The sequence below is a fragment of the Diceros bicornis genome, chromosome 27, assembly GCF_020826845.1.
Source record: "Diceros bicornis minor isolate mBicDic1 chromosome 27, mDicBic1.mat.cur, whole genome shotgun sequence".
In the NCBI taxonomy this organism is placed as follows: Eukaryota; Metazoa; Chordata; class Mammalia; order Perissodactyla; family Rhinocerotidae; genus Diceros; species Diceros bicornis.
The window spans coordinates 41,819,671-41,847,550 of record NC_080766.1 but is presented as its reverse complement, the minus strand read 5'-3'; the positions used below and the strand labels follow the sequence as shown (position 1 = coordinate 41,847,550).

Below are 27,880 nucleotides of genomic sequence, written 5' to 3'. Positions count from 1 at the left end.
TGAAGTGAGCCAGGCGTTCCTACGCTAAGAAGAAAACAGAAACCCAGCGCCCGCAAGCACATCCAGCTCTTTAAACCTTAACCCATCAAAAATGTTTTTATACTTCTCTCCGCCCTTTAAGAACAAACGGCGGTGAGCATTAAACCCCTTACCTGTCCTCACTCTCAGGCGAGCTCTGGCACTTTCTCTCTCACATACTTTGGCCACTATCTCGACCAGATACAAGACGCCGGGCTCCAGCCCCGACAGCATCAGACTTGCATCCTGGGTCTCCAGGTGCACCGAGGGGCTCCGTGTGGACGTCAGGGTGAGCTGGAAAGTGGGGTGCAGGGCGAGATCCGCCGCCCATGCCACGCGGAAGCCGGTGCTGGTCACGTTGGAGACCGTGACCCTTCCGATGGGGGCGGGAACTGGGAAGGGGATGTAAACACTGAGATTAAAATCAGTGAAGCCCTTCCAAGAAGAAAGGACAGGAGACGCCTCACCGGAGGCTAAAATGAAACACACTGCTCGGGGACGCGAGACGTCCTCAGGGGGCACCAGCCCAGGAAAGTCCTATGAAGTCCCCCTGCTGTAAGCAGCACACGTGGGTGCAGGGTCCCTGGACGGCCCTCCTGAGCCTGGTCCTAGGACAGCTGCCCTGCCCCTTCTGGTTTGGTTTTCTTTCTGCCCCAGAGGTCCCTGGACTTCCCAAAATGAAGGCCTCTTGAGCAGGTTCTGGGTGGACTCCCCGAGGGGTCAGCGTGGGTGGCCATTGCTGGCTACAGAGCTGTTCTTACAGGGCGACCCGGGGGCACTTGACAGTCCTGGCTCACGTGGACTTAAGAGTTTAGTCTTGGAACCTGCACCGTTCAGCAGAGGAAACGCGTCGATGGAGCTACATTAAATAGCTAGTTCCATTTGGATGCAATCCAGGGTCAGGCTAGCTCAGCAAGCTCTCAAAGAGAAGCCAGCGTGGCCTCCCTCTGCAGGAACTGCACAGCCAGGCCCGTTTCCCACACATGGCTGCTGCCTGTCTCCTGAGGTGTCACCCGGGGACTTTGGCAATAGATAAACCCCCACGCGTAGAATGTAATGTGGAATTGCTGGGGGTGCAGCACGGCTGGGGGATGGGTGTCAGCATGGCCGGGGATCAGCACGGCTGGGGGTTACTGCACTGCTGGGGATGTGTAGAAATGTTGGGGTGCCCAACACTGCTGGGGGATGTGCCCCAGTGCTTAATGCAACACACGCACCCCACAGGCTCCTCCCGACGCCTGACTTCCTGCTCCCGCTGTTGGCAGACAGAGGGGCTTAGGAAGGGGGGAGGGAAGGACTAGAGAGAAAGCACGGAGACCAAGTTCTCATCCTAACAAGACCAGAAGCCAGCCACCGAGGGACAGAGCTGCTCAGCACCCCAGTTTGTGGAGTCATGAAAGGAGAAATCCACCCAAATGTGTCTAAAAGGCCTTCCAGTGACTGGAACTCAGTGAGTCCCAGACAACTTCCTGGTGACTTCCAGACAACTGGAACTCATACAGACCATGTGGCTCCCAGTGCTCTCGGGCCTCAGGTTACATGTCCCCCAAGATGCCCCATTCCAGGCACTCACCACAGGCCGGGGTCTTCAGAGACACAGAGGTGGGGGCTGAAGGCAGGTCTGGGGAGCCGGAGGGTCCAGGGTCTGAGTTCTGCTGCTGCGTGGGGTCCAGATGTGCTGGCAGTGTGTCCTGAGTGGGAAGGCTGGTGTGCCACACGACGTGGTCTGTGGGGCCCTTGGTAGGAGTGGGCCAGAAGGATGACTCCATGGTGGAGTTTCTCGATAACCATCCAGTGGGGTCCAGAGGGCTGTCTGTGGCCCGGGGAAGGGAGCTGTGGGTTGGTCCGGGAGCCCGGCTGGCCGTCCACTGGCCTGTCCCCAGGCCTTGGGCCACACTGAACGCCTCCTCCACATCCTGCCCCGTGCTGTTCCTGTTCTGCTCGACCATGCTTATGCCCCCTCTGTTGGGCGGGGGCCCTGGGGTCCGGGCCTGGCCTGTTGCCGGGGTAGTGCCCCATGGGTGCTGGGGGTTGGGTGACAAGGTGTGGGTCTCCAGGCCAAGGGCTGTTGTTTCCATGCCGAGAGCTGGAGCTGTTACCCTTGCGGCTGGAGACAGCACACCTCCCGTGGGGCTCACCACGTCACCTGCCGAGACACAACCACTCTCAGATGGGGCCTCTGGTCCAGAAACGCCTGAGCAAAGCCCACCAGATGCCGCCCACAAGCAAGAGCCCCCCCAGGTGGCCCCCAAGTGGGGTCCCAGGCCATCTCCGTTGGTGAATCTGAATGTGCAGTGGGGCCTGTGTTTGCAGTCTCCCAAGCACACTCGCAGAGGGCAAGGCAGCGCCTCTCCATTAGTTAAATGAGGAGGCTGGGACCCGAGAGTGGGGCTCCACCCGGGTGGCTGCAGAACCAGGACATTAATGCAGGGCGTGCTTCCTGCAGGCCTCAGATGAATCCATCAGGCCTGTGGGAAAAGGGGGCAATTTCCCCAAATCTGAGCTCAGTATGGGGCTTGGTGCTGGTCGCTGCCATCAGACTGCTGGACGTCACGTGGATAAGAAAAAGAATGGGAGACGAGAAGCGGGGTGGATATCAGGAGGCAGGACAATGTGGGTAAGGAGTAGAGGTCCCCCAGGAATAATTCTCTGCTGCTGCTTCCAACCAGAAGGCCGCAGCTGCGACGCCAGACAGGTGGCTAAGCGCCTCCACTGCCCAGCTGCGTCCAGGGCAGACACTGCTAGTCCATCTCAGGACTCTAAGTCTATATGTTGCCTCCTCCTGCTTCTCAAGTCAGCACTCCAGCGAGCCCCAACCAACCAATCAGAACTGGCTCCCCCAAAACAGAGACGTGCCAGGACTGGGGCTCAGAGTCCCCACGTCAGGCCTTCTCCACGCCCACCTGGGCTGCCACACACTCGGGCTGCAGGCCACCCAGGAAGGGACCCCCTCAGGGGGCTGCACCATGACTTATGTGGGCCCCTTCATCCACAAGAAAATTAAAAGTCGTATTTTAAAACTGCATTGGTATAAAGGCTAGAGTCATTATTATATGTTCACCATTATTATATTAATTTCTTTCTTTTGATTTTAAAAGAAATTCAAATTAAAACATTTCCGTGGGCCCGTAAGACTATGATGGGCCCTTGGCACTGTGCCCTGATGGAGAAGTCAGCCGTGCCCCGCCCCGGGTTCCCAGGGAGGGGGCATGGCCCGGAGTGGGGGGTGGGGGGACGGGGCGCACCCTCACAGGCCCGGCCCGCGCGGGAGGGGTTGGCGTCCCTGGCCGTCCGGCACCGGCAGGTGTAGGAGCCCTCGAGGTTGACGCACTCAGCGGCCGGCGAGCAGTCGTGCTCCAGGCTGTCGGCACACTCGTCCCAATCTGTGGGCAGGAGAGACAGGCAGGTGCCAGTGAGAGAACGGCCTGAGGCCACTCAGAGCACAGAACTTCTTGACCGTTGTGCAATGAACGGCCGGAGAGTCGAGGCTGGGAGTCAGAGGAGTGCCTTGCCGTCCAGCAGTCCGGAGGAGGTCCTGCATGGAGCCCTCCCCGGAAGCTTCTACGTGAACCAAGGCAACCAGCTAAGATCTGCCTGCACCCACCTTCACCATCGGCTGCCTGATTTGGGGGCAAAGATTAGGGAATGTTGGTCCTTTTAGAGGTATTAGCACCCAGAAGTGTGAATATATTCCTCTCTGTCTATTCTTTGTTCCTAGACCCCAAAATCAGGATGCCTTCCCTTATCTCTCATGTGCCAAGATCCCCAAATACTCAGCGTTTCAACAAAGAAAAATAACTGAGCCGGAAGGCGTCTGGCTTTCCGAGTCATCTTAGAGTGTCCGGGTGTTCAGACAAGGACAGGAATGGCCCTTGAGCATCTCCTCCCCGAGTCCGAAGAGTGTTAGGTGATTCCCCTCACCCCTGTGAATCCCCTCAAAGTCCCCCAGTCCTTGTTCACCCGCCCACGCCCAATACAACCCCGCAATTTCCAATCAGCGGCAGCCAGGACTAGCGTTAGGCCAAACTGGGAAACGATATTCATCAGGACACCATTCCCTTCTCTATCTCCCGCCCTCTGCTCTCCCCTCTCCTGGTCCCCGGGGTGACAGCCACGCCCACTCCTGCACCTGCTCCACGAAAAATCTGATGGGCTCATGCATTTTGACACGCAACTGATCGATAAAGTGCTACCTGCAACGAGCATGATAAATCTTGAGGAATAAACATCTCGAGCTGTATTTCAGGCTGGGAGGAGCTGGTGTCGGGGGCAATGTTCCCATGCCCCTAGAATTCCATCCTCCAGCCCAGAGCCTGCTCTTTGGGTCACTGCCTGTCCCATCCCAGCCCCAGGTGAGCAGGTGGCTCTGAACAGAGTCACCTCTGCTAGGGGAGGAGCTGGGACGCTGAGAAGGGGACTCGATTTCCAGTGTGGGGTGGGCTGCGAGACCCAGTCACAAGGCCCCTCTGCTAATGCTTTCCTAGACCTGCAGGTTGAAGTGCCCGATCCACGTCCCGTGAGCCAGAGGAGCCAGGCTTGGCCGGGATTTAAGTCAAGATAAGGGACAAGTTTGGTTTCATGCAGAGAAAACTGCAGCCGAGTGCTCTAGGCTCCTTTTGTGGTTTTCAGTTTTTCTTCTGTGACCTTCACGGAAGCAGCTCCCCTGAGACCATCAGGCTGATCAGCTGATGCAAGTTATACCCCCTTACTTGGTCCCCCTCCACCCCCAACCCCGCCCAGGGCTCCTTCGCAGACAGGGCACTGCTGGTCTGGCCCCCAGATCTTCCTGGAGCCCTGCCCGACCTCCAGCCTGCAGGCAGCTCGAGGGGTGCCAGGGGGCTGGAGGCCGGGATTGAGCCCAGGCTGGCCGGGCAGCGGGGTCATGAGGAGAGCAGAGGTCCCAGCTGAGACCCAGGCCCAAACCGCTGAGCACCTGGCGGCTACTTTTAGCTGTGGTGACTCACCTAGCCCTTGATCCCCCCAGCACACAGCTCACAGCCAGCCTGGAGGAGGCACAGACAGCTTTATTTGGTCTTGTATTAAAGCCAGAGGCCAGGTGGTCTCCAGTTCAGAGGGAGGAGGCAGGTCTGCAAGCAGTGAGGGCTGCCAGGTGGCCTCTGCACCTCCTGGGCTTGCCAGACGAGGGTGCAGGCAGGAGCCCCGTGCAGGGGGCTGCCCTCTGCTCCTGCCGGCCCTGCAGTTGGGACAAGGGTGTGGCCCACCTCCCAGAGGAGGGAGACAGCCCTCCTGTCCTGGTCTGTGACTCCTGGTCCAGGTGCCCTACACCTGAGCTGGCCTTAGGAACAAATCAGGGAGGCCCAAGAACAGGCTGCCAGGTCCCAGCAAGGGGCGCCCTCCTCAGCAGGCCCTAGGCTGTCTTGGGGCTGGGGGTGCCCTTCGGAGGTGAAGCCCGGGCCAGAGCCCTCCTGTCTCCTGGGGGCCAGCATCAGATTCACACTCGAGGGAAAAAGGGGGCACAGAGAACCTGAATCTAACGGCACCACACACAGAGGCTGGACAAAGGGCAGCGCCATCGAATCTAAAGAAAGATAGTCCACATAGCGTGTTAGCCCAGCCAGCAGGCCAGGTGGATGGTGACAGTCCCAGGGCCAGGCTCCCTCTGCTCACGTCCCTTCTGTCACTGCCTGCTTTAGAGGACAGCAAGGGCCCATATGGCTGCAATGCTGTCGGGAGCATGCGGCCGACGGGGAGCTTTGGGCAGCACGGTTAGGCCTGTCCTGACGCCCACAGGAGGAGGTAGCTGTCCAGCTGGCACTGTGGTGACCCCAGAGACACCAGAAGACCCAAGAGGACTCCTCACACAGAACAATGCCGTCGCCAGAGCCCCATTTGGCTAACGTCCACACGGAACACTGAAGCCCAGAGGCTCCACGGAAGAGGCAATGCAGAAGGCTAGCTGGTCATCTTCACTCGAGAGCAAATGAGCAGGATGGCCCTTCCCGAGAGCAGATCCTAAGGAAGGGGAGAGGCAGGGCAGGAGAGCCAAGGGGGGCGACAGGAAGGGAGCAGGAGAGGAGCCCCAGTGAGGAGGACCAGTGGGGCCCAGGGCACCCTGGAGGACCTTCCCAGCCGGAGCACTCATCCGACATATGAAAGCTGAGCCTGCAAAAGAGTTAACCCGAGATGTGGGAGGTGCTGTTGGACGTGTGCCAGGCACGGCGCTAAATCATACCTGCATCTTCCTTCATTTACTCAACAGACCAGGAGGTGGGAGGTCGTTATAATCTCTTCCTCTCCCAGACTAGCACACTGAGGCCCAGGGAGGTGATGTCACTCGTCCAGGGTCCCACCACGAGTGAGTGTCAGAGCTGGGATTCCAACCCATGCTAGCTCCCTGCAGTGGTGAACTACCGGCCACGTCAGGCCTCCTCCTGCAGGGCTAGCTGGGCAGGACTCAGGAGGGTGTGGCTCATAGAACCAGGACGCTGCTCAGCATCCAGCCTCCCAATGCACGGGGCACGCCCTCCTGGAGGAAGACCAGGACATGTGGCCACCCGATGACCCCATGACGGACGGGCCACAGGGAGAAGATGAGGTCATGACGACGTGACCCCCCGCTGCTGGGACATGTTGACTCACGGGAGGCAAGCGCTCCCGAATAATCCAGGAATGCTCCGAGGACGCCACCATATCATTTCTGGGAGAGCCACAGAGAAAAGGATCTCTCTTCACATTACACTTTGTTGATTTTGCAGAATGGCGATGAATGTGCTTCTCCAGGTCCCCGGCCCACAGGGCTAGGGGCTCTCAGGAGGCGAGAGCCTTCCCCCCCATGGCTCAGGCCTGTGGGCCTCCCCACATGGGGGCTGTGGCCCGGGGACTCTCCTGCAGCTCTGGTGTCAGAAGCCAGTGGTACCTGGATCAGAAGACTTGGTACAAGGCAGGGCCTCCTCTCACGTCAATCAACAGCCCGAGGCCTCCTCATCTCTGGGTCCCTGGCACAGGGGGCCTTCCCACAGCCCCTCTCAGCTCCAAAATGTTGAGCAAACAGTCCCTCTCTTTGTTAGGGTCACTGCAGGGCGAGAGCCTGTCAGGGCACTTAACTTCTGAGAGGGTTTCTGAAACTTCAGGGGGATACTTCACAAGCATTTGTTGAGAAACCTAGAACGTTAGCAATACAAGACACTGCTTCCTCCTCGGGGTGAGTTTTCTGAGGCTGCCACAACAAATTACCGCAATTTTTAAGCTGGCTTAAAACAAAGGAAGTCATTCTCTCACAGTTCTAGAAGCCCAAGTCCAAAATCAAGGTGTCGCCAGGGCCGTGCTCCTTCTGGGGCTCTGGGGAAAAACATTCCTTCCTCTTCCAACTTCAAGGGCCTCCAGGCATCCCCTGGTTTTCGGCTGCCTCCCTCCAGTCTCTGCTTCTGTTTTGGTGTGGCCTTCCTCCCTGTGTGTCCACTTCTTCTCCTTTTCTGTCTCTTCTTAGGACGCTCATCACTGGATTTAGGGCCCACTTGGATCCAGGATGATCTCAGATCTTTACCTTAATTTCATCTACAGAGACCCTTCTTCCAAATAAGGTCACATTCTGAAGTTCTGAGTGGGCATATCTTTGCGGGGGCCACTATTCAACACACAGCATCCTCTGATAAAGATCTGGAATAACCTAAGCCCTGGTGCCCGGAGACATGGATGGGACCTCATGCAGAAGGGCTGCCTGGACCACCTGAAGATTGCTCAGATTTGGTCTCAGGTGGGCCCTGGGGGCACACTCCGAGGACGAACTCACATGGTGTCCAGTGTCTGCCTGGCACTTAGCCCCTGGGCCTGGGCAGGTGGGACCTACCAGGTGCAGAGGGCCACTGCTATCTCCATCCCTGATGGGATGAGTGACCCCCAGGCTAAGCAGGCAGGTGTTTTCCAGATGTTACTTCAAGTGTGACACCTCCGAGGGCTTCTCTGCATTCTTGAGTGGGGATAGGCTGGGACAGCAAACCAGCACTTGACTGAGCTCAAAGGAGATGACAGAGCTCACTCTCAGAACCAGCTCCCCTGTGGGTCAGAGGGACGTCCACTCCACAGATGGAACCCCAAGGCTCATAGGTGCAGAGACTGTGGGTACCCTCACTGTCCTGCGTTTGAATGGCAAAACCTTCCTTCCAGAGGCAGCCCTGATGGCCTAGCGGTTAAAGTTCAGTGTTTTCACCACTTTGGTGGCCTGGTTCGTTTCCCAGTCACAGAACCACACCACTGTCAGTGGCTGTGCTGTGGTGGTGGCTCACAGAGAAGAACTAGAAGGACTTACAACTAGAATATACAACTATGTACTGGGGCTTTGGGGAGGGAAAAAAAATAAAGAGAGGAAGATTGGCAACAGATGTTAGCTCAGGGCAAATCTTTCCCAGCAAAAATACATAAATAAAAAAAAATTTTGATGAATAAACAAATAAATAAAGTATATATTAAAAGAACAAACAAACCTTTCTTCCACATCAGCATACTCTGTCTCTGTCTGTCTCTCTGTTTCTCTCTCTCTCTCACCTCCCTCAGTTCCCTCTCCCTCCCACATCTCTCTCTCTGTCTCTATGTCTCTCTCTCTCTGTCTCTGTCTCTCTCTGTCTCTATCTCTGTCTCTGAGTCTGTCTCTCTCACCTCTCCCCTCCCCCATCTCTCTCTATCTCTATGTCTATGGCTCTCTCTATCTCTCTCTCACCTCCCTGTCTTCTCCCCAGGCCCCCCATCTCTATCTCTCTGTCTCCCTCCTCCTGCCTCCAATCTGTGGCTTCCTGCCTCAAAGCAACACCAAGAAAAATTACATAATGTTTGAGCCAATGAAATAGATCCACACGCCAGCGAGTCACACAGCGGCTGGGCGGTGCCTGGGCCCTGACACAGACAGTGAGCTCCCAGTCCTCTTCCCCCTCGGCATCCTCCAGCCCACTTCCACCCTGCGTTCCGGGCCTGCGGCAGCGAGAGATCCCATCTGAGGGAATAGGCCCCCCAGGGCTCTGTGGTCCATCTAGAACCAGGAGCTGTGGGATGCAGGGGGCTCAGCCCTAGGCCCCCAGCTCCTGTGGAGGAACACAGAATAAGGATTTCAATTTCATTTGCTTTATCTGTCTTTTGGAATAAAGGAAATGTTGACCCAAAATAATGTAGCCTGGCCTTTGGAGGGCGTCACGGCGGCACCTCAGGGCGAGGGGAGGACCCACCTTGCACTAGTGTCCCCTGCTGGTCAATCTGGAACACCGTGCTTGCCAGCAGAGGCGGGAGCATGGGGGCCAGTGTGGAGATGCCCACGGGGAACTCGGGGTCCTGGACTGTCAGTCTGAGCTTCACCACCACGCTCCCAGCCTGGAGGGACGCAATCTGCATCCTTAGCTTCCCTCTTCTGTACAGGTCAGAAACCGCCGGTGGAAAGGAGCTTTCAACCTAGCCGACAAGAGGCAACAACCACTCAGACAGAGCAGATCTTTCCATCAACATCTTCAAAACTGTTAAGCGGGACCCCGGCTGTGACTGATGGATGATACACAGAATCCATGTGTTGCCTCCATGACCCAGAGGAGGTGCCCAGCAACCAACCATCCAGGGCAAGCAGAGATGCTCCCCTGGCTCGCTGCATCCCAACTGGGCCTTCCCTGGGACAGGGGAACTGATCACTATAATCAGGCTCCCGGTTGGGGAACGTTAGATGCGTAATCCACTCTGGTGCCCTGAACCTCAGTGTGAAGGTAATTTGTGTGTGCGAGAGACAGACAGAAAGACTGTTGGATTGACTGATGGGTTGACTGACTGAACAAGAGAGACCACCGAGGAACAATCCTGTGGCTATTTGGAGCTGTATCCCCCTTACTGGGCTGTGTCCCCCAGGACACACACAGGCAGAGCCAGGTGCTCAGGAACACCCACACCCCAGCCAGGGAGACGTGACCTTGCCCCACCTCCCTGCCACTCCGTTCCTGCACACACATGAATACCACGGAGAGGAGAGAGAATTCTCTAAGAAATTTCAAAAATTGATTCTCCCTGCAGGTGAACATTGAGAGGTAACCCTCCTTCGGTCTCTCTCATTTCTACACATCTTACGAGCAGAAGCGCTAACTGCCCTTTTGTTCCAGAATATCTTTCCAAGACGTTTGTATGATGAACAGCCTTAGGAGAGAGGAAGATAGTGGCCTCCTCTAGAGCAAAGGGCAGACCTGTTCACTGTCTGCTATAATAAAGAGAATGTCTCTTTCTGGAGCAAGGTTGTGGCTGGTTTGCTTGCAGTCCATTACAAAATATTCAGCTTCCCTAATTTTGAGGTTCCTCAGACCCACCAAGTGTGCATCACCCACCCAGGCCCCTCCACATCACCCCCGTGGGACTTGGGGGCCAGAAGGGAAACTGGCACGAAAGTGATGCTCATGCTGCCTGCTGTGCTGTGAGTAACAAAGTCCTTTGTCTCTGACCCAGGCAGCTTGTGTCTTCTGCCCGCATCCCTGCAACAGGAACATGCTAACTTATTAGTTTGCAAGAAAGGCAAAATCTCAGACCCTTCTCAGTTCTTGACAGTTTAGCAGGTCACTTTTTTCTCCAATTCATCATCCGAGGAGAGATGGTATTTGCCGTTGACCTGGTTCTCCCAGGTTTCATGCTGCTGTCTCCCTTTAGCCACAGGGAGGAATGGATGTTGTGATTACTGATCAGTGCTCCCTCAGTTTGAAACTGCTGCAAAGCAGGAACACAGATCTCCCAGGTCCTCCAGGTGGAAGGTTCGACAGAAAACCCAGCTGTACCATCAACTGGTACAGCCCATTTGAATCTAAGGTAAGTATCTCAAAGCTGGTTTGGCCCCAAGTCTAGATTAAGTGCCTCATAAAGGAGGGGAAAGCATTTGAGCAACTACTGTGGGGTCGGGGCTGGCCCCCAAAGCCTGTGTCACACGCACTGTGCCGTAGTCACGGAGAAGGAGCTCAGCCGGCGTGGTTGGCTGATGTGGGTTTCTTGCTCGGGACACCCAAGAAAGTTCCCCATGTCTGTGCCCTGGCTTTACCTCGTGGAGCAGTTGTCGAGAAAAGTCCTGGTATTCAGGGCTGCTGCGGTCGAGCAGCTTCTCCGTCACGTTGTGGTTCAGGATCCTTACTGTGACTTCGAACACCTGGGCATCTGAGACACAAGAACGCAAGTTCACCGAACTCTGGTGATCGAAAGTCATGTGCTTTTCTGTCAATGTTTTCCATAAAGCCTGTCCTTTTTAGGGGAAATTTTTTAAAAATTAGGTTGAGGCATGAGTCTTAGATTGGGTAGCCAAATGGGGGAAGTCAGTGTAAGGAATATTTTCCTCTGTGCTAGAGGGAAGGGAACTCTCAACATAGCCACACACTTTTACAGTCAGGGTGGGGACATCCACGGAACCAGGTGCAAATGTCACACACGGTCCACACCAGCAGGATTGGGATTCAACTGGTACAACTCAGTAGTCCCTCATGCAGTGTGGCTGCTGTGTCCTTTGCCCATTCTCAACCACAGCCCAGCCAGCTCCTCATGCCGGCCCCACACAGGCCCCCAACACTCAGGTGACCAACTCGTCACTATTTGCTCAGACTTTTTAGGTTTTTGTGCCAAAAGTCCCATCTCTCAAGAACCTCCTCTGTCTCAGGCAAACAGGTAGAGTTGGTCACCTACAAGGGAGATGGCCTTTTCTTTGGAAGTAAGTGAAGCTGGAAAGACTCAAGAAGGGACGTGGGAACATAATGTCCTCCATTACAGAGAATAACATCCACAGCAGATCCTGCTGAGATCTGACGTTTCTGAAGAGATCAGTTCATACAGGGTGTAGGCCATGTCATCAAAGACCTGCTTACTCCATCCCTCACGAGACAGACCCCCAGACGGTCTTTTATGCAGCAGTTTCTGCACTCTGCACACTCTGAACCCCCAGGCTGGGGCTCCCACCTGCTCTGGTCCGTGGACCAGAATGTCTTGGAGCTCCACCGTCCCCCACCCACACTTCCACGTCCGTCCAGAGGCCAGCCTAGGAGAGAACTCCCGCCATCTGGGGCGAAACTGACCGGCGGTCTACACCACCCGGGTACCATAAGACCAGGCAGAGGGGAGATTGACTCACGCGGTGGGGCCAAAGTCGGCCACCTGGCAGAGACACAGGGGCCACGCCAGCTGCCTTCTGGACATCAGAATTCCCAGTTCATGCCTGTGTCTTGTTTGTTTTGGGGAAAATTTTCTTCACGGCACAGATACAGTGGGCATTGTGTTAGCTTTTCTAGCATATTGCATGAGAGATGAGGCTCGCTCCATGAAGATTTTACGTGATGCTCGGGTCTTTGGTTTGGGGTAGTTATAGACTCAGCCCCGTGGAATTAAGTGTGGCAAAAGGTCTTTCAATGCTTGCAAATTGCTGCCATGTTCTGCTTTGTTACACCTTTTGCCTCACTCTATCTGATTGCTTTGTAAGTCCTTCAAACTACAGAAAGATGGGATCCCACGGAGCCCGCGTCACCTCAGGTGTCAGAGTAAGCCCCAACAGGACAAGATGCAGCTGAGTGAGGGGAGCCTGTGAAGGCTAAAACCACTGTGGCACTGTCGGAGGGCACACAGCGCTCCCACTGCCCATCAGGAAGGGTGGGGCCAGGTCCATGACTATCCCAGCCCTGATTATGGGGAGAACAATGGTTTGAATCCCTGGGGCCAATAGAAATGAGACAGAAAGATAAATTCACAGGCAACGTGTGGATCTCGGGTGAGTGGCCTTACCGGTTCTGACGGTCAGCACTGCAGTGACATGGGCCCCACACGCCCCGTAGCTGGTCTTCACCCCGTAGAGCACCCCAGCCTCCAGCCCCGCCACCTCCAGCGTTGTCCCCGTGGTCCTGACACTCCTGAGTAGCTCCTCACCCTTGTAAACCTGCACATGGAAGGTGCGGCTCTGGGTAGAATTTAAACTCCAAGACACTTGAAAGCTGCTGCTGGTGACGTTGAGGATCATGTAGTCTCTGATGGGGGGGCAATCTACGAGAGCAGAGAGTGAGGATCACGTGGAAAAGGTCAGAGAGAGGCAACAAAAGCCAAAATCAACACGTGGGGTTACAGAAACTAAAATCCTTCTGCATGGCAAAGGAAACCACCAACAAGATGCAAAGGCAACTTACAGAATGGGAGAAAATATTCGCAAATCATATATCTGATAGGCAGTTAATATCCAAAATAGATATAGGAGACCCACAACTCAATGGCAAAAAAATAAGTAATCCAATTAAAAAATGGGCAAAGGAATTGAATAGATATTTCTTCGAAGAAAACATACAAATGACCAACACGTACATGAAGAGGTGCTCAACACCACTAATCATCGGCGAAATGCAAATCAAAACCACAATGAGATATCACCTCACTCCCATCAAAAAGACAAGAGATAAGTGTTGGCGAGGATGTGGAGAAAAGGGAAGCCTTGTGCACTGTTGGCCGGAGTGTAAACTGGTACAGCCACCATGGAAAATAGTATGGAGGGGCCTCAAAAGATTAAAAATAGAACTACCATACGATCCAGCAATTCCACTTCTGGGTGTATATCCGAAGGAAAGGAAATTACTATCTCGAAAAGATGTATGCAGCCCCATGTTCATTGCAGCATTATTTACAATCGTCAAGATATGGAAACAACCCGCGTTGTTTTGTAGCTGTGGCCCTTGTGATGTGTTATGGGCTGGACTGTGTCCCCCTAAAATTCCTACATTGGATTCCTAACTCCCAGCACCTCAGAGTGTGACTGTATTTGGAGATGGGGTCTTTAAAGAAGTAATTAAGTTAAAGTGAAGTCACTAGGGTGGGCCGTAATCCAATCTAACTGATGTCCTTGTAAGCACACAGAGGGACGGCCGTGCTAGGACACAGGGAGAAGATACCATCTACACCGTCTACAAGCCATGGAGAGAGGCCTCAGGAGGACAGCCTTGCCCACACCTGGATCTCAGACTTCAGCCTCCAGAGCTGTGAGAAGATAAACGTCTGTTGTTTAAGCCGCCCAGCCTGTGGTACGTTATTATGGCAGCCGGAGCAGATTAATCCACGGTGTGATGTTTCTGCGCTACATTTACAAATTTTGCCTCAACACAAAGTCAGAGGGCCCTGGCTGTTCTGATTCACACGCACTTGATCTTCTGCACAAGGACTTCTGCCGTCGGCTAACACCACTCTGAAACAGTGACCCCACAGGGAAGCAGGACCCAGGAGTCAGGCTGAGGCTTCTTATGTTTTCATATTGAAATCCATGCCTCAGGGATCAATACTCTAACATAACAACCAATATATGTTCTAATACTTGAGTAGAATTAAATCTCTTTTTCTGGCTTACAGCAGGCATCCGGGCAACATGAATTATATAAAAAGTAGAGTGGGTCTCAATCCAGGCACCATAATTTTCACACCAGAATTTGAGTTCTATAAAAAATAAGCCATGAGATTTTTAAAAATCTTTTACAAAACCATAGCAAAGAAAAAAGAATTAAAAAGAGTCTGAAGTTTCCCAAAGCCCCTAATGTAAGGATTTATAGGATATACGCTTTCTAGCATCATGAAAAAATTCTGTCTTTCCAGACAAAGGTGTATGCTTTCTTCCAGTAAAAAATAAAAACCGGTACAATTCAACCCATTTCCCTTTTTGCCTTGGCTGCCAAGAGGCTCCTAATTCCTGGAACCTGTGAATGTGAACTTATTTGGAAAAAAGATCTTTGCAGGTGTGATTAAGTTAAGGCTCTTGAGATGAGATTATCCTGGATTATCCAGGTTAGCCCTAAATGCAATCCTTATAAGAGAGAATCAGAAGATTTGACACACACACACAGAGGAGAAGGCAAGGTGGAGATGGAGCAGAGAGAGAATTGAAGACGTTGGCCTTGAAGATTGGAGTGATGGTGCCACAAGCCGAGGAGTACGTGCAGCCCCCAGAAGGTGGGAGAGGCAAGCACGGACCCTCCCCTAGCGCCTCTGGAGGAAACAGGGTCCTGCCAACACCTTAATTTGGGCCCAGTGATAACAATTTCAAACTTCTGCCCTCCAGGACTGTGAAAGAATAAATTTCTGTTGTTTTAACCCCCCGGTTTGTGCTGCTTTGTTACAGCAGCCGCGGGAAACGCATCCACCTCCCGGCTCTTCTTTAACTAGTTTTCAAGGCAGCTGCTGGCTGAACAGCACAACGGGTTGGAAAGTTCTCTGTGCTGCTGCAAAATCGGCCAACTTGTAACACACGAAGGCCAATCCCTCTTCTGCAGGACAGAGCTTGAGACATTTTAAACTGTCAGTTTACCCTCTGTCTTCCTTCTAACTTGAATTTTAGTTCTTCATTGGCTGGGACACCCTCTGCTTTGCCGTTTAGCTTTTCAACATCCCTCTTAGAGTGGCCCTAGAAAATAACACTCAATTCTTGACTCTGCGTATGACCCGAGGGGCCGCCATCCTGGGGCGCTCCCCATCCTACAGCTGGGAACTAAACCCAGGCCTTGACTGTTATCTCGGTTAAGCACCTGCGGCTCCCCGAGTCTGCGAGTCTGGGCCCTGGTTTCTTCCGCGCGGCCCTGACCCGTGTCTGCTGGAGGAGGAAGGATGCTGTTGGGGACGCCGCCTTCCCCACCGTCTCTCCGGGTCGGGTTCTGTTCCTCTTTCCCTCGGGCTTGTCAGCCTGACACCTGACCCTTGTAAAGGTAGAAACGCTGAGGATTTGAGCCAAGATTCTGAGCATTCAGTTGCGGAAAATCTGATGGGAGATAAGGAATGTACTTGAACAGCTGCTTCTCCTGGCGGCCTCCCAGTGCCCCCAGTGGGCAGCCCTGCCCTCGCCAAGCCACAGTCCAGGAGTCGTTCCTTTATGGAGCTGAATAGCTATTAGGTTGCAGCTGGGAAGGGGACCATGTTGGAGGGAGGTAGGATAACCCTTGAAGACAGTTCCACTCCATCCTAAAAGCAGAACGCCTTCCCGGAACGTTAAGCGTGAACCGTGCACTATTTCTTAGGGGTTTTGTTTTGTGCAAGAATCCAGCTGCCCTGCGTGTCATTAACTGGGTGACTAACTTCACAAGAAAAGCCTCTGAAATTGGTGCTGTATTTTCCACGGGTTTGTACCTCTCAGCCATTCCAGCAGATTGCTCATTTATATTAGCTTCTAAATTTAAAACACATGCTGTTTCCCTTAGCAATATGCTGTTGGAATTCACTCTAAATTTCTGATCTGGAAACACTGATTTGTCTTTCCTGCCTTATTAGAAGTGACGGCAGGGTGGTGCAGCTTTCCCGATCATGTTTAGCTGTCGAGCTGCCCTTTATCTTGAAGGAATCTTGCAACTCATCACGACAGAGTCGGCTGACAACATTCCTAACTGTGAATAGAGTCGAATATGTTTTCAGATGACTGACCCGTGTAGTTTCCATAACTACCTTCTATTCTCATCGACAGGACAGGACCCTCCCCCTGGAGGCCACAGTCCAGCAGACCTAGGACAGTCGGCAGGGGGCTTTTGTGCAAAGCTTGTGGGCACATTTGTGTGTGGAGGGTGGTGCCCAGTTGTATCAGACTCTCCAAGTCATGAGGCTAGTAGAGGAGCATCTTGTTGCCAGAGGCGGGGCTGGTAGGTGCTTTTTTTTTTTTAAACATCCAGAGAACCTAGCAACAGCCCCGCCTCAAACATCCCTTTTCATTCATTGATAACAAATATTTGTTCAGTGCCGACTATTTGCCAAGTTCAAGGACTCATTGGCAGTGACCAGGAGACAAGGAACTTCATCCTGGAGGAGGCAGAACATTCCAGTGGCGAGGACCGACCCTGGGTCCCTCCCAGTCCTCAAGTGGTGCTGGAAAGCAGCCCCCTCCACCACGCGCCCACAGCAGAGTGAGAAGAGTCAGTAAATAAGAACCTGAGACTCCTCATCCTGGTCGGGTTCCGGATCACCAAAGAAAAATTTCCACTGCTCTAGAAATCTAATCAACTCTGGATTCTGTGCACGGACGGGAGAGGAAAGGGCATGGCCACTGGGCTGCACAACCCCGTGACAAACAGCAGCCTCTGGAGGATGCGATATGCTGGCTTTGGAATGGGACTAGATAATCCATGATCGCAATGGTTCCCCCCACCCACCCGAGTGCTGCTAGGGACGTGGCTCAGGCTAACGCATGGGGAGTAACTAACAGCGTGGATCGCGTTTATCTGTATAGAACTAGCTTTGGGACCTTGTGCAAGTATGTTACCTTCCTTTGCCTCAGCTTTCTCTTCTGAGAAATGAGCACAATAAGAGCAGCTGCCTCCCGGGTTGTTCTAAGGATTAAATGAGGTGATACCATAAAGTGCTTAGAACAGAGCCCAGTGAGTTCACAGAGCTCTTGGCTGTGTTATTATCATGAACAAAGGGAGGGTCCTCACTGTTATGTTCCTTTAAAGGGGAAAGGACATGCGAATTAAATTATTTTTAATTCAAATTCAGTTATAGCAATATTCTCCATAACCACTTCACAATGTTAATGGAAGTTCTAGTTTTCACAGCAGGATGTTGGACATGACCTAAATGCCCCCATGAGAGAAATAGCTAAGAGCATTACGTCATTGTTGTAGAATACCATTCCTACTCAACCCTTGAAAATCATAATTATGAAGACCAGGTTGCCTCTTGGAAACCTTTATATGACGTGACGGTGAGAGAAGATAGCAGAGTACAAAACTGCATATATAGCAGGATTTAAATAGGGTAAAAACCTGGGTGAGGACAAGGAAAAATAAAACAATTTGCTGGGGTGCTCAGACCAGGGGTGACTTATCCTTCCACTGTTGTTTGTTGTCGAAGTAATAAAGCAGATTCTGGAATGACAAGAGAACTTTTAGCGGCCAAATTGAATAAGCTGTATCTGCCTCTCAGCTGAACTATGTGACACAAGGTTCTGAGTCCAGCAGATTCCTGTCCTGCGGCCTCCTCTCCTGCCAACCCCCTGCCAGTAGTTTGCACGCAGTTGTCCTGAGGTGCCTAGTGTCTGCCTATCGGATGGACCTCCCCTCCCACTGTCCTACCACCCTGCCTGCTCCCGGAGACCCTGCCTGAATTCTCCCTGCTTCCTGTCTTGCCCCAAGTCAGTTAGATTGGGATCAGCTGCTACACATAATAGGAAACCCCACATAATGGGGCTCGACCCCGTCAGGTGTGCCTGTCACATAGAGAACATCTGTGGTGCCTCAGGCCCAGGCTCCTTCCCCATCTTTGGTCTTCCATCCCTTGTGTGGGGGCCCCATCCTCAAGGTCACCACATGGCTCAGATGGCCAACAGGGCCTCGGCCATCACAGTTCCACGCCCAGCCTGGTCTCAGCAGGGCCTGCAACCCTCAAGCAGTGTTCCCGACTCTCCTGGAAACTTCCACTCTATCTCATTGGCTAAGGTGAGTCATACAGACACCCCTTCTGCAAGCGGGGTGGGGAAAGGTAGTCTTTTCAGCCGGGCACATTTCCACACAAAACTCAATCCAGGTCTGTCACTAAGGAAGGAGAGATTGGATTGCGGGTCCGCCTCTACCCCTCCAGTCTATTCTCCACCCAGCAGCAGAGCGCACCTGCGCACACCTCAGCACAGGTGCGTCAGGTCACACGGCCTGCTGCCGGGTGCGCTCCGGAGCCCCGTCTTACTCAGAGCACAGACCCCCAAAAGTCCTCACAGCTCGTCACCTGCCGCTAAAGCCACAAAAAGAGGGACAGTGGGACATAGGACACCCCCTATGGAGTATGAAGGAGTCTTGCCAAAAAGGCAGTAGGCTCTGAATCCGAGTCTGACGGTGCCTCTACGTTAGGGGTTCTTAGCCCAGGTAGGAGACCACAGGCAGGGGTCCAAAAATTTAGAAAATAATCTCTACTGTCACGGACCTCTAACTAAAACTTAGCCTTTCCTTTGATTATGACTTTGGTACCCACAGAAATCACAGATAGTCTCAGACCACAGGACAAGGTGGCACTGCACAGAGTATCATCTGTGCTCATCACTCCCACTGCTAAATTTTGTGATTTAATAAATGAATGAAGACGCACCTAGATTACAACTCAGTCTGGGTTCTCCCGGAAGCAGGCCCTGAGATGAGGATTCCAAAGCAGGTAGTTTGTTTGGGAAATTTGGGAAGGAGGTGGCACAGGGACAGGAAGGTGACAGTGAAGGTTATGCTATTCAGATGGTGCCAGAGTAGGCGGCTAGAGCTGGACCCCTCAGGAAACTCTGGGACGTGATGCCACACACATGCCCCCTCCCCTGATGGGTGAGGGAATGAGGGCTGGAGGGCGGGGCACAGAGCTGCCAAGTCCAGTGATGGGCAGTTGACCAAAGTATGTGGGAGGGGACAGCATTGCCCCGTAAGATTTTGATAACTGCGTCTCAGTCTAGCGGTTTGCTCTGTCATCCTATAAGTCATGTGTTGCTTAATGACAGGGCTACGTTCTGAGAAATGCGTCGTTAGGCGATTTCGCTGTTGTGCGAACATCGCAGAGTGTACTTACATAAACCTAGATGGTATGGCCGACTATGCACCTAGGCTATGTGATACTAATCTTACGGGACCACCGTTGTATATGAGGTCTGAGGTTGACCGAAATGTCATTATGTGGCACATGACTGTCTATTCTATGTGTTTGGGAACATTCTGTGAAGGGATCCATTGGCTTCACCAGATACTCAACGGTCAGGCACCATTAAAGGGAGGGGCCTGCCCCAGAGCCAACTGCAGTTTATAGACAATCAGAGAAGGGGACATGGTAATGGGGACCCCGGATGCTAATGGGCAGATCCAGCCCATGGGAATCTTGGCTGAGTAAAGGGGAGCCACATGCTCCACCAATTACAGGAGGAGGCAGAGAGATGGAGGGGCAGCCTCCAGATTAAAAAATATAATAACTTAAGAGATATCATCACGAATTGTTGGACCTGATTTAAATTGCAGGTCAAACAAATGTTAAAAATTTATGATAATGATGAGACAATTAGAAATTTCAACAGACTGGATGTTGGACGATATGAAGGAATTACTGCTTTGTTTTTTTAAGGGATGATGATACGGTGCCGTGGGGTTTTTTAAACATCTTTTTCTTACCTCTTAGAGGTACATTCTGAAATATTGACAGATGAAGTGATGTGATGAAGGGGATTTCAAAATAACGGGGCTAGGGGAGGGGAGAGCAGATGAAGACAGAGATGAAGCATGAGGGGATCTTTGTATGATTCATTACACTCTTCCCTCTGTGTTTGTGTTTGTCTACAACTTTCTAGAATAAAAAGTTAAAAATCCCCGTGGCCTTACCACATCTGCACATGTGGGCACTGCCCGGTTCACCCCTTGTCTTCGAACCCCTCCTCTCAGCTCCGTCTCCACCGGCCGCCTGGTTCCTGGATTCCACCAAGCACGGCCCTGACTTGACTCTTTGTACTAGTTTCCCGCGGCTGCTGTAACAAGTCATCCCAAATTTAGTGGCTTAAAACAAGAGAAATTGACTCGCACAGTTCTGGAGGTCAGAAGTCTGAAATCGTGTTGGCAGGACTGCCTTCCTTCTGGAGGCTCTGAGGGAGAATCCATTTCCTTCCTTTTCCAGTCTCTAGAGGCACCCACATCCTGTGGCTGGTGGTCACGTCTCCACCTCCACAGCCAGTGGGGCAGCATCTTCTCCCCTGTCTGCTTCCCTCGTCACGTCTTCTCTCTCTCACTCTGACCCTCCTGGCTCCCTCTTTGGAGGCCCCTTGGGATGACTTTGAGCCCACCTGGATTATCCAGGATCATCTCCCCATCTCAAGATCTTTAGCCTAATCCCATCTGCAAAGTCCCTTCTGCTGTGTAAGGTAACATAACGACAGGTCCTGGGTTAGGATGTGGACATCTTTGGAAGCCATTATTCAGCCCACCACACTCCTCCTTCTCCCTTGTCAGCTCATCCCCCAGACGGCCTCATGGGTCTCTCCCCAACTCCTCTCTGGTCTCTGCTCAAAGGTCACCCAGTCTGGGGGGGTCTGCCCTGGCCACCACACCTAAAACAATACACCCAGGCCCCACTCCACCCATCCCTCTCCTACATCACTTTTCTTCGTAGCCGAACCATCACCCCATATCTCATATTTGTCCACATTTTTGTTGTCTTTCCCCGTTGAAATGTGAGTTCCAAGGGAGCAAGGACTCTTAGACACCGGAGGAATCCCAGTTAGAACAGTATGTGGCACATAGCTGGCACCCATTAAAATGTGTCTCGTGAGTGAATGAATGAACGCTAACCTGACTCTCACTGCCCCGTCCATGCAAGCTGAAAGTTCCGTCTGCTCATCTCCTGCTCACTGTCCCAGCTGGCAGCCAGGTGCCTGCACCTGTGGCCTCGCCCACCTGCAGAGAGCCCTGCAGGCTGCTTCCCCTGAGCCACATGCTGGCCACCAGAGCAACTGCAGGTGACTGTCATCCCCAGCTGGGGATGAGGGGAGAGGAGATGTCCAAGGGCAGCTTCCCAAAGGACAGAAGGCTTGAACCAGGTCCTAGAGCTGCAAGAATTAGCCAGGGTCTCTCTCATCACACACAAACATGCTTCGGCATCGCCCGTCTCTTAACAAGAGCCATCTGGGCGTCCACAGCTCCTCCAGGTTCTGCTGGACTTCTCGGAGCCTCCTCATAATAAACGTCTGTATAGGATTGCCCATTTTTGACTCCTGGATGCTGTCCTTCCAGCCCTTCTTCCCACCTCACTCTGTCTCCTTTGCAAGCCCCTCCTCCTGTACTGACTTCTAAATATCGGGGGTCCTTCTCTCAACCAGGCCCATAGTTTAAATGCCACTTGGACGCTGATGACCCCAAATTGACATATGCAGCCCAGCCCCTGAGCTCCAGCACCAAATTCCCAACTCGATCAGCATCCTGGCATCTCTACTCCATCTCAATTTAAACTGTTCTTGTCAAAAATAATAAAAATAACCCTAGTCTCCCCCAACTCATTCAGGAATCACCGTCTAGTCAATTGTCCAACAAGATATCTGCATGCAGCCGTATTTCCCCCTTCCTCTCCTGCGTCTAATTGATTGATAATCCTGAGGATAGTCCAGGGTATTCCTGTGGTCCCAGTGTAAGCATTATAATCACATCCTTTTCACTCTCAAAGGGGTCCTGATTTAAACAATAAATTATACAGGCATCCTCCTTACATACCATGCCTGGTGAGCGTCTGGTGTGTTCTCTATGGGTTTCCCGAGAGCAAAGATACAACCTATTCACGCGTGTTTCTATCACCAGCATCTAGCACAGTGAAGGGCACATAAATCGACATTGGCTAAATCCAAGAATGAATGCAGGAATAGCCTGCTGTGAGATCAAGGATGCTAGCAAGAACTAAGTGACTCTTCTTTGCCCATGAGCCAGCCGTTCCCTCTTTGCAAGAAGAGAGGGTCTCTGTGGTCTGTGGACCCTGTGGCCAGAAAGGATCCTTAAGCCATTCCTGTGCCATCTGGGAGAGCCCAGTCGCTTACCTTCACATGTGCGGTTCAGCCTCTGGGGAGACGAGGTCGGTGACTCCAGGTGACAGAGGCACTGGTATGAGCCCTCTGTGTTTAGACACAGCTCCCTTTCAGAGCAGACATTGAGTTCGTCGTAGAAACATTCATTTGTGTCTATTGGGAAGGAGAACAGGTGAGTCGTAACCTCTTGGTCATTCTCGTTAACCTCCACACGTGTCACATGAGCTGAGGAAGAGGACTGGGCAGCGGTCCCCAGGGCCCTCCTGGAGCCCTGTCTTAGGGAGCCCGCTGGCCCACTGGCCTCCTTCATTTGAGCTGCTGGCCCATGTCCCAGGGCACGTGGCTCACTCCCCTTGCAGCCGTCACGGGCACTTGGGGGGCTGCTGTTGCCTGAGCCAACTGCTTTGGGGCTGTATTGAGTCTGAAGGGTCATGAAATGATGGAGTCCAAACATCCCACCCAAGAGTTAACCTTGAGGACGAGCAGTTTTCTGGACTGAGAAAGAGAACAGGGTGGCCCTGATGTCAGAAGTGGGCTTGGTACTCCCGGCCGGGCCCCATACTGTCCTATCAGACAGAAACAAGCTCACAGAACGCCAAGTCAGACCAGGCTACTCCGTGACCAGGATAAAGGGAGAAAGCAGGGCCACTTCGTGGTTTTTTCTAAGCCAGACAGAAAGAAGGCCACCGTGTCACCCACAAAATACCACTCCCCTCTCTCGGCCAAAATGAGTAACGATTAGTTCTTTACCAACTATAGCTTACCTTCGTGCTAGTGTTCCCTCCCTCTAGATAAGATTCATTGGGACTCTCAATCGTGGAATTGCCCCTGCTTTCTGACAGCATCCAATCTAGAGCAAAGCCCAACTTCCGTAGACCCTCCCCCAAACCGCCCCATCAAAGCCTCATCCCCTAACAGATTCCCTCTACTGCCCTCCCACTGAGATGGCCCATGTTCCCATCTGTGCCTTCTCTCTGGCTGCCTTGAGTAATACACCAGTGCGTTCCCCTACAGATGAGCTCTTGTGCTTTCTGGATGGATGGCCTTGGCAGAACAGACAAGGCACGTGCTTCTCTTATTGGCACTGCTCAGTTTGGTCTTCAAGGGCATTTGTGGATTTTGAAGGGAATTAAATGCAACCACTAGAGCTTTTGCTGGGTCCAGACCCTGGCACCATTATATGTGACCTTCAGCATCACAGAAGGATCTTCACCAGCAAAGCAGCCATCCTCCCACAGCCCAGGGAGCAGCAAACTTCAGCTGCCTCCTGCTGTGGGAAAGCAAGTTCTGCTAGAGCCCAGCCATCTGCTCACACGCTGTCCACAGCTGCTCTCGTGCCACATGGCAGAGCTGAGCGGTTGAGACAGAGGCCATGTGGCCCACGGCCAATAATGTTTACTGTCTGGCCTTTTCCCGAAAAAGTTTGCCGACCTCTTACATAGACAAAAAAAAAGAAGCAGAAGAAAGATTAGGTAACTTCTTCTAGAAACAAGGCCGCACCTGTGTGCTTTACCAAAGTCAACTCAGTACAATTCTTAGGTCAAGTTGGTAGGAATTCTGCTGACAGAGCCTTCTAGGTACAAGGATGTCCTTGGCGAGGGTGGGAAAGAGTCAAGATGGAAATCTGGGAACCCAAGAACTGGAGAAGCAAGTTCTTCCTGAGTTGCTCTGGGCTCTGTTCTGCAGCGCCCACCTGGATGGAAAGAGAACCTGGACAAAAGGTGGTGTGGAGGCGACCGGGGGGTAAGAGGAGGCGAAGGTGATGTTGGGGCAAAAGCAGTTCTCAAAATCCTTGCCTCAGAACATGGAGTTTAGACTTGGTTTGGGCCAGAATGAGCTGAAGACGGGTCAGACCACCCCTCGCCTGCTGGCTTATTCTTCCACTCCTGCAGCCCCGGCCCCCAAGGGGAGGACGCAGGGAAGCACTACCTTGCACCCGGATGTTGATAACTTCGTAGACGCGCTCCACGATGCTGTCCAACGTTGCGGAGACGTCGGCCACAGGTACGGGCCGCGGCAGGCCCAGGAGCAGTTGAGACACAGTGGTCGAGGTGTCCCCACTGGCCGATTGTAGGTGGTGGACAGCGGAGTCCATCGGCCGCAGGGCGCTGGTGACCTGTGAAGCCCGAGTCAGAGCGTCACGCAGTGGAAGGGCACCCCATCGGACAGACGGGGAGACTGAGACCCAGAGAAGTTAAAATCAATTGTACACACACATACACATCCCGTTCTGCTGTGCAGAAAAGAACCTCTGCAATATTTTTACATCTGTCATCATCCCAATAAAAGTCCTGCAAACCAGATTATAAATACTTTGCAACACCAGTTGTTAGGAGATGAATTGTGCCCCCCCCACAAAATTCCTATGTTGAAGTCCTCACCCCCAGGACCTCAGAATGTGACCTTATTTGGAAATAGAATCATTGCAGAAGTAATTAGTGGAGATGAGGTCATTAGGGTGGGCCTTTGTCCAGTATGACTGGTGTCCTTGCACAGGGAAGAAATTTGGATACAGAGACAGACACTGATGGAAGGAACGATGTGAGGACATGGGGAGAAGACGGCCGCCTGTGAGCCAAAGAGAGAGGCCTGGGACGGACCAGTCCCTCACAGCCCTCGGAGGAACCAGCCCTGCCCACACCTCCATCTCAGACTTCCAGCCTCCAGAACTTGAGAATAAATGTCTGTCGTGAAGGCCCCCCGCCTGTGGTGCTTTGTTTTGGAGGCCCAGGAAAAAACACCGGCCAACCCCAAGGTCCCCCAGTCTCCACCCTCACAGCTGATGACGGAGAATTAGATCTGGAATTAAAGAAATGGACGTCAGAGCCATGGCCTCACGTTGTGCACGTTGGATTTTTTTGTGTGAGGTTTAATGATTCTTTTTCTCATTTCATATGAATTCTTTTTGCTCCAGCCGAATATCTCAAAATCTCAAGATATCATTTGCCTTGAGAAGCCAGGCAAATTGGCGTGACCACCTGGCAGAACTGCTTCACAAAGCAGGCTCTGCCAACAAACCCCAAGTCTCCGCGGGGAACCCAAAAGGCGGTTTGGGGGCCGCTGGGGTCCGTCTCCTCCTCGGCAGTCATGACCCCCCTCACGGGGGGAGAAACAGGTCACAATTTAGGAGGAGGGCAGAGAGCCAACTCCTGCCTCGTGGGACCCCTGAGTCAGGGAGCCCAGCACCACTGCCATCAAGAACCTGTGATGGGCAGGCCCCTCCTGCCGGGAGGTAACCATCTGCCTTCTGGAGAAAGAAAACCTACACACTCATGAAGAGACCACAGGTTGACACAGGACGATAATATTTAAAATACCAACAACCACAACAACTCAGAACCTACACATGTCAACACGGTTTTAAGCTTTTTTCCTGTATTATTTAAACCTCACAGCCACCGTCTCGGGTAGGATTATGATTATTCCTATTTAATAGAAGAGGTATCTAAGGCACAGAGAGGTTAAGTAACTTGCCCAAGGTCACACAGCTGATGAGTGGCAGCACTGGGATTTGAATCCGGGCAGTCTGGCTCCAGAGCCGTGTTCTTACTGGCCAATTGGGCAGCCTGGACCCCCCCCCCCCAACAAGCTAAGAAAAGACAAAAATCACTTCCAGCTAGGGCAGTCAAAGAGGCTGCTTCGTGAAGATAATGTTTCGGAATACTTCTCTAGCCGCTTTACTGTACCGCCCAGAGCAAGGTGCATATGTGTGCCATCTGTTCCAGGCCTGCCTGGCCGGCTGGTCTAAGCACTAAGGAGGGCCTGCTCTGGGTCTGACACCATGACACCCAGTCACACGTGGGACACAGCTACGGGATCTGAAGGTCAGGCGGGACCAGCAGCGCACTGTGCGAGGCCCAGTGCAGAAGGAAAATGTGGGGCCCCTTGTTCAAAAAGCGTTAAGCATTTCAAGAGGCAACAGCAGAGCATTAAACCAAGTGTGGGCCCTTCTGAGCAGGGGGTGGCTGCATGGGTCACTCGCCTGTGAAGCCACCCTGGACAGGCCACTGTACGGCGATGATGAACATCGCCCTGTCCACCGCTGGGTTCCCCAGCACGTGGGGACAGCCTGCTGAGGGGTCAGAAAGCGTGAGCTGTGTCTACTGCAGGGGCTTCCTCCAGGGGCCGTGTCGCCCCTCAGGGGACACGTGGCCATTTTGGTTGTCATAGCCGGGCATGTTTCTGGCTCCTTGTGTACAGAGGCCAGGAATGCTGTGCAAATCCTTGATGACGGGCGGCCCCACAACAAAGAGCCGTGCAGCCCCAAAGATCCACAGCGCCGAGGTGGAGGACCCCTGTCCAGAGTCCCCATCCCAGCACAGCCCGGGACACCTGCAGAATTCCTCCGTGGAGCTAGAACCTCAGGGACTTGGGGGTGAGGCTAGTGAGGGCACAGTGCTGCGGCCCAGGCCGTCTACACTGGGGCATCGTCTTGATTAAGCAATAGACAGGTAAAAGATTAGGGGTTCTATGCTCTATACAGTGCTGGGATGGGGCTCACAATGCTATGCACCCCAAAACACATCACACCACACTCTTCCATGGGTGTGTTTTATTGCACATAAATAATACCTCTTTAAAGCTGCTTTATTTAATTAAGAACTCACATTTGGTTCAGAATCCTCATTTTGGGGTCACTCGTGGAACTCCACCCCAGCCCCTAGTTCCCACCCCATGACCCCCACCTGTGTCATCCTGGGCGGCCTGCGGGCTCGCTCTCCTCCCCACCTACCATGGAGTGCAGGAGGCGCATGTGGTTCAGGAGCCGGGGGTCCACCTGCTGGAGTTCCCTGAAGTCCATTTTCACCAGGACGGTCACGTTGTACCAAAAGCTGGCCAGGTTCCTCTCTGGGGCTGCAGGGGGGCGCATGCTGATGAGCAACAGACCCAGAGAGGGTGGGCCAACAGAGGTCTCATAAAGGGCCACCACCTCCTGCCCCTCGTTTCTGTCATCATAGATATAATCCTATATATACTATATAATACTGTATATAACATATGTTAGATAATACTGTGTATTATATATATTATTATATAATGTGAATAGTATAACAGTATAATTAGTATATTATATATAATAATACTTCATACTGCTTATACTATTACTTTAAACTATACTAATAGAGCATATACTATACTTCTAGTATAATATATATTGCACATGACATATTTTTTTTCCCTAGCTCTGAACCTTAACCAACCCGTTCTCCTGGGGGCAGCCCACGGTCAACAGCAGAGCTTCCCAGACCAGACAGGTGTGCACTGAGGGCCGGGCCATGGACCCATCAAACAGGTGCTGAGGAGGATCTGGGGTCCCTGTGGCGCTTCAGGAGCAGCCAGCCTTACGTCTCCCCACTACGACACAGTTCAGCTTCCCACAGGCTCCGCCCGGAGCTCCTAGGGCTTCCCCAGATG

The 27,880-nt window shown here is 52.8% G+C and overlaps 1 protein-coding gene across 1 annotated transcript in view; it reads right to left on the bottom strand.

Annotated features, from left to right (window-relative positions):
• The window catches only part of UMODL1 (uromodulin like 1), a 59,875-nt gene that overhangs the window by 20,265 nt on the left and 11,730 nt on the right, over positions 1-27,880 (bottom strand). The window contains exons 4-13 of the mRNA XM_058523408.1: positions 27,198-27,319; positions 24,395-24,581; positions 22,478-22,618; positions 12,736-12,990; positions 11,018-11,130; positions 9,192-9,411; positions 3,264-3,401; positions 1,921-2,164; positions 1,592-1,797; positions 153-410 (exon numbers count right to left, since the gene is read on the bottom strand). Of these exons, the coding sequence (XP_058379391.1) occupies positions 153-410; positions 1,592-1,797; positions 1,921-2,164; positions 3,264-3,401; positions 9,192-9,411; positions 11,018-11,130; positions 12,736-12,990; positions 22,478-22,618; positions 24,395-24,581; positions 27,198-27,319 (1,884 nt within the window). The remainder of the gene's footprint in view (positions 1-152; positions 411-1,591; positions 1,798-1,920; positions 2,165-3,263; positions 3,402-9,191; positions 9,412-11,017; positions 11,131-12,735; positions 12,991-22,477; positions 22,619-24,394; positions 24,582-27,197; positions 27,320-27,880) is intronic.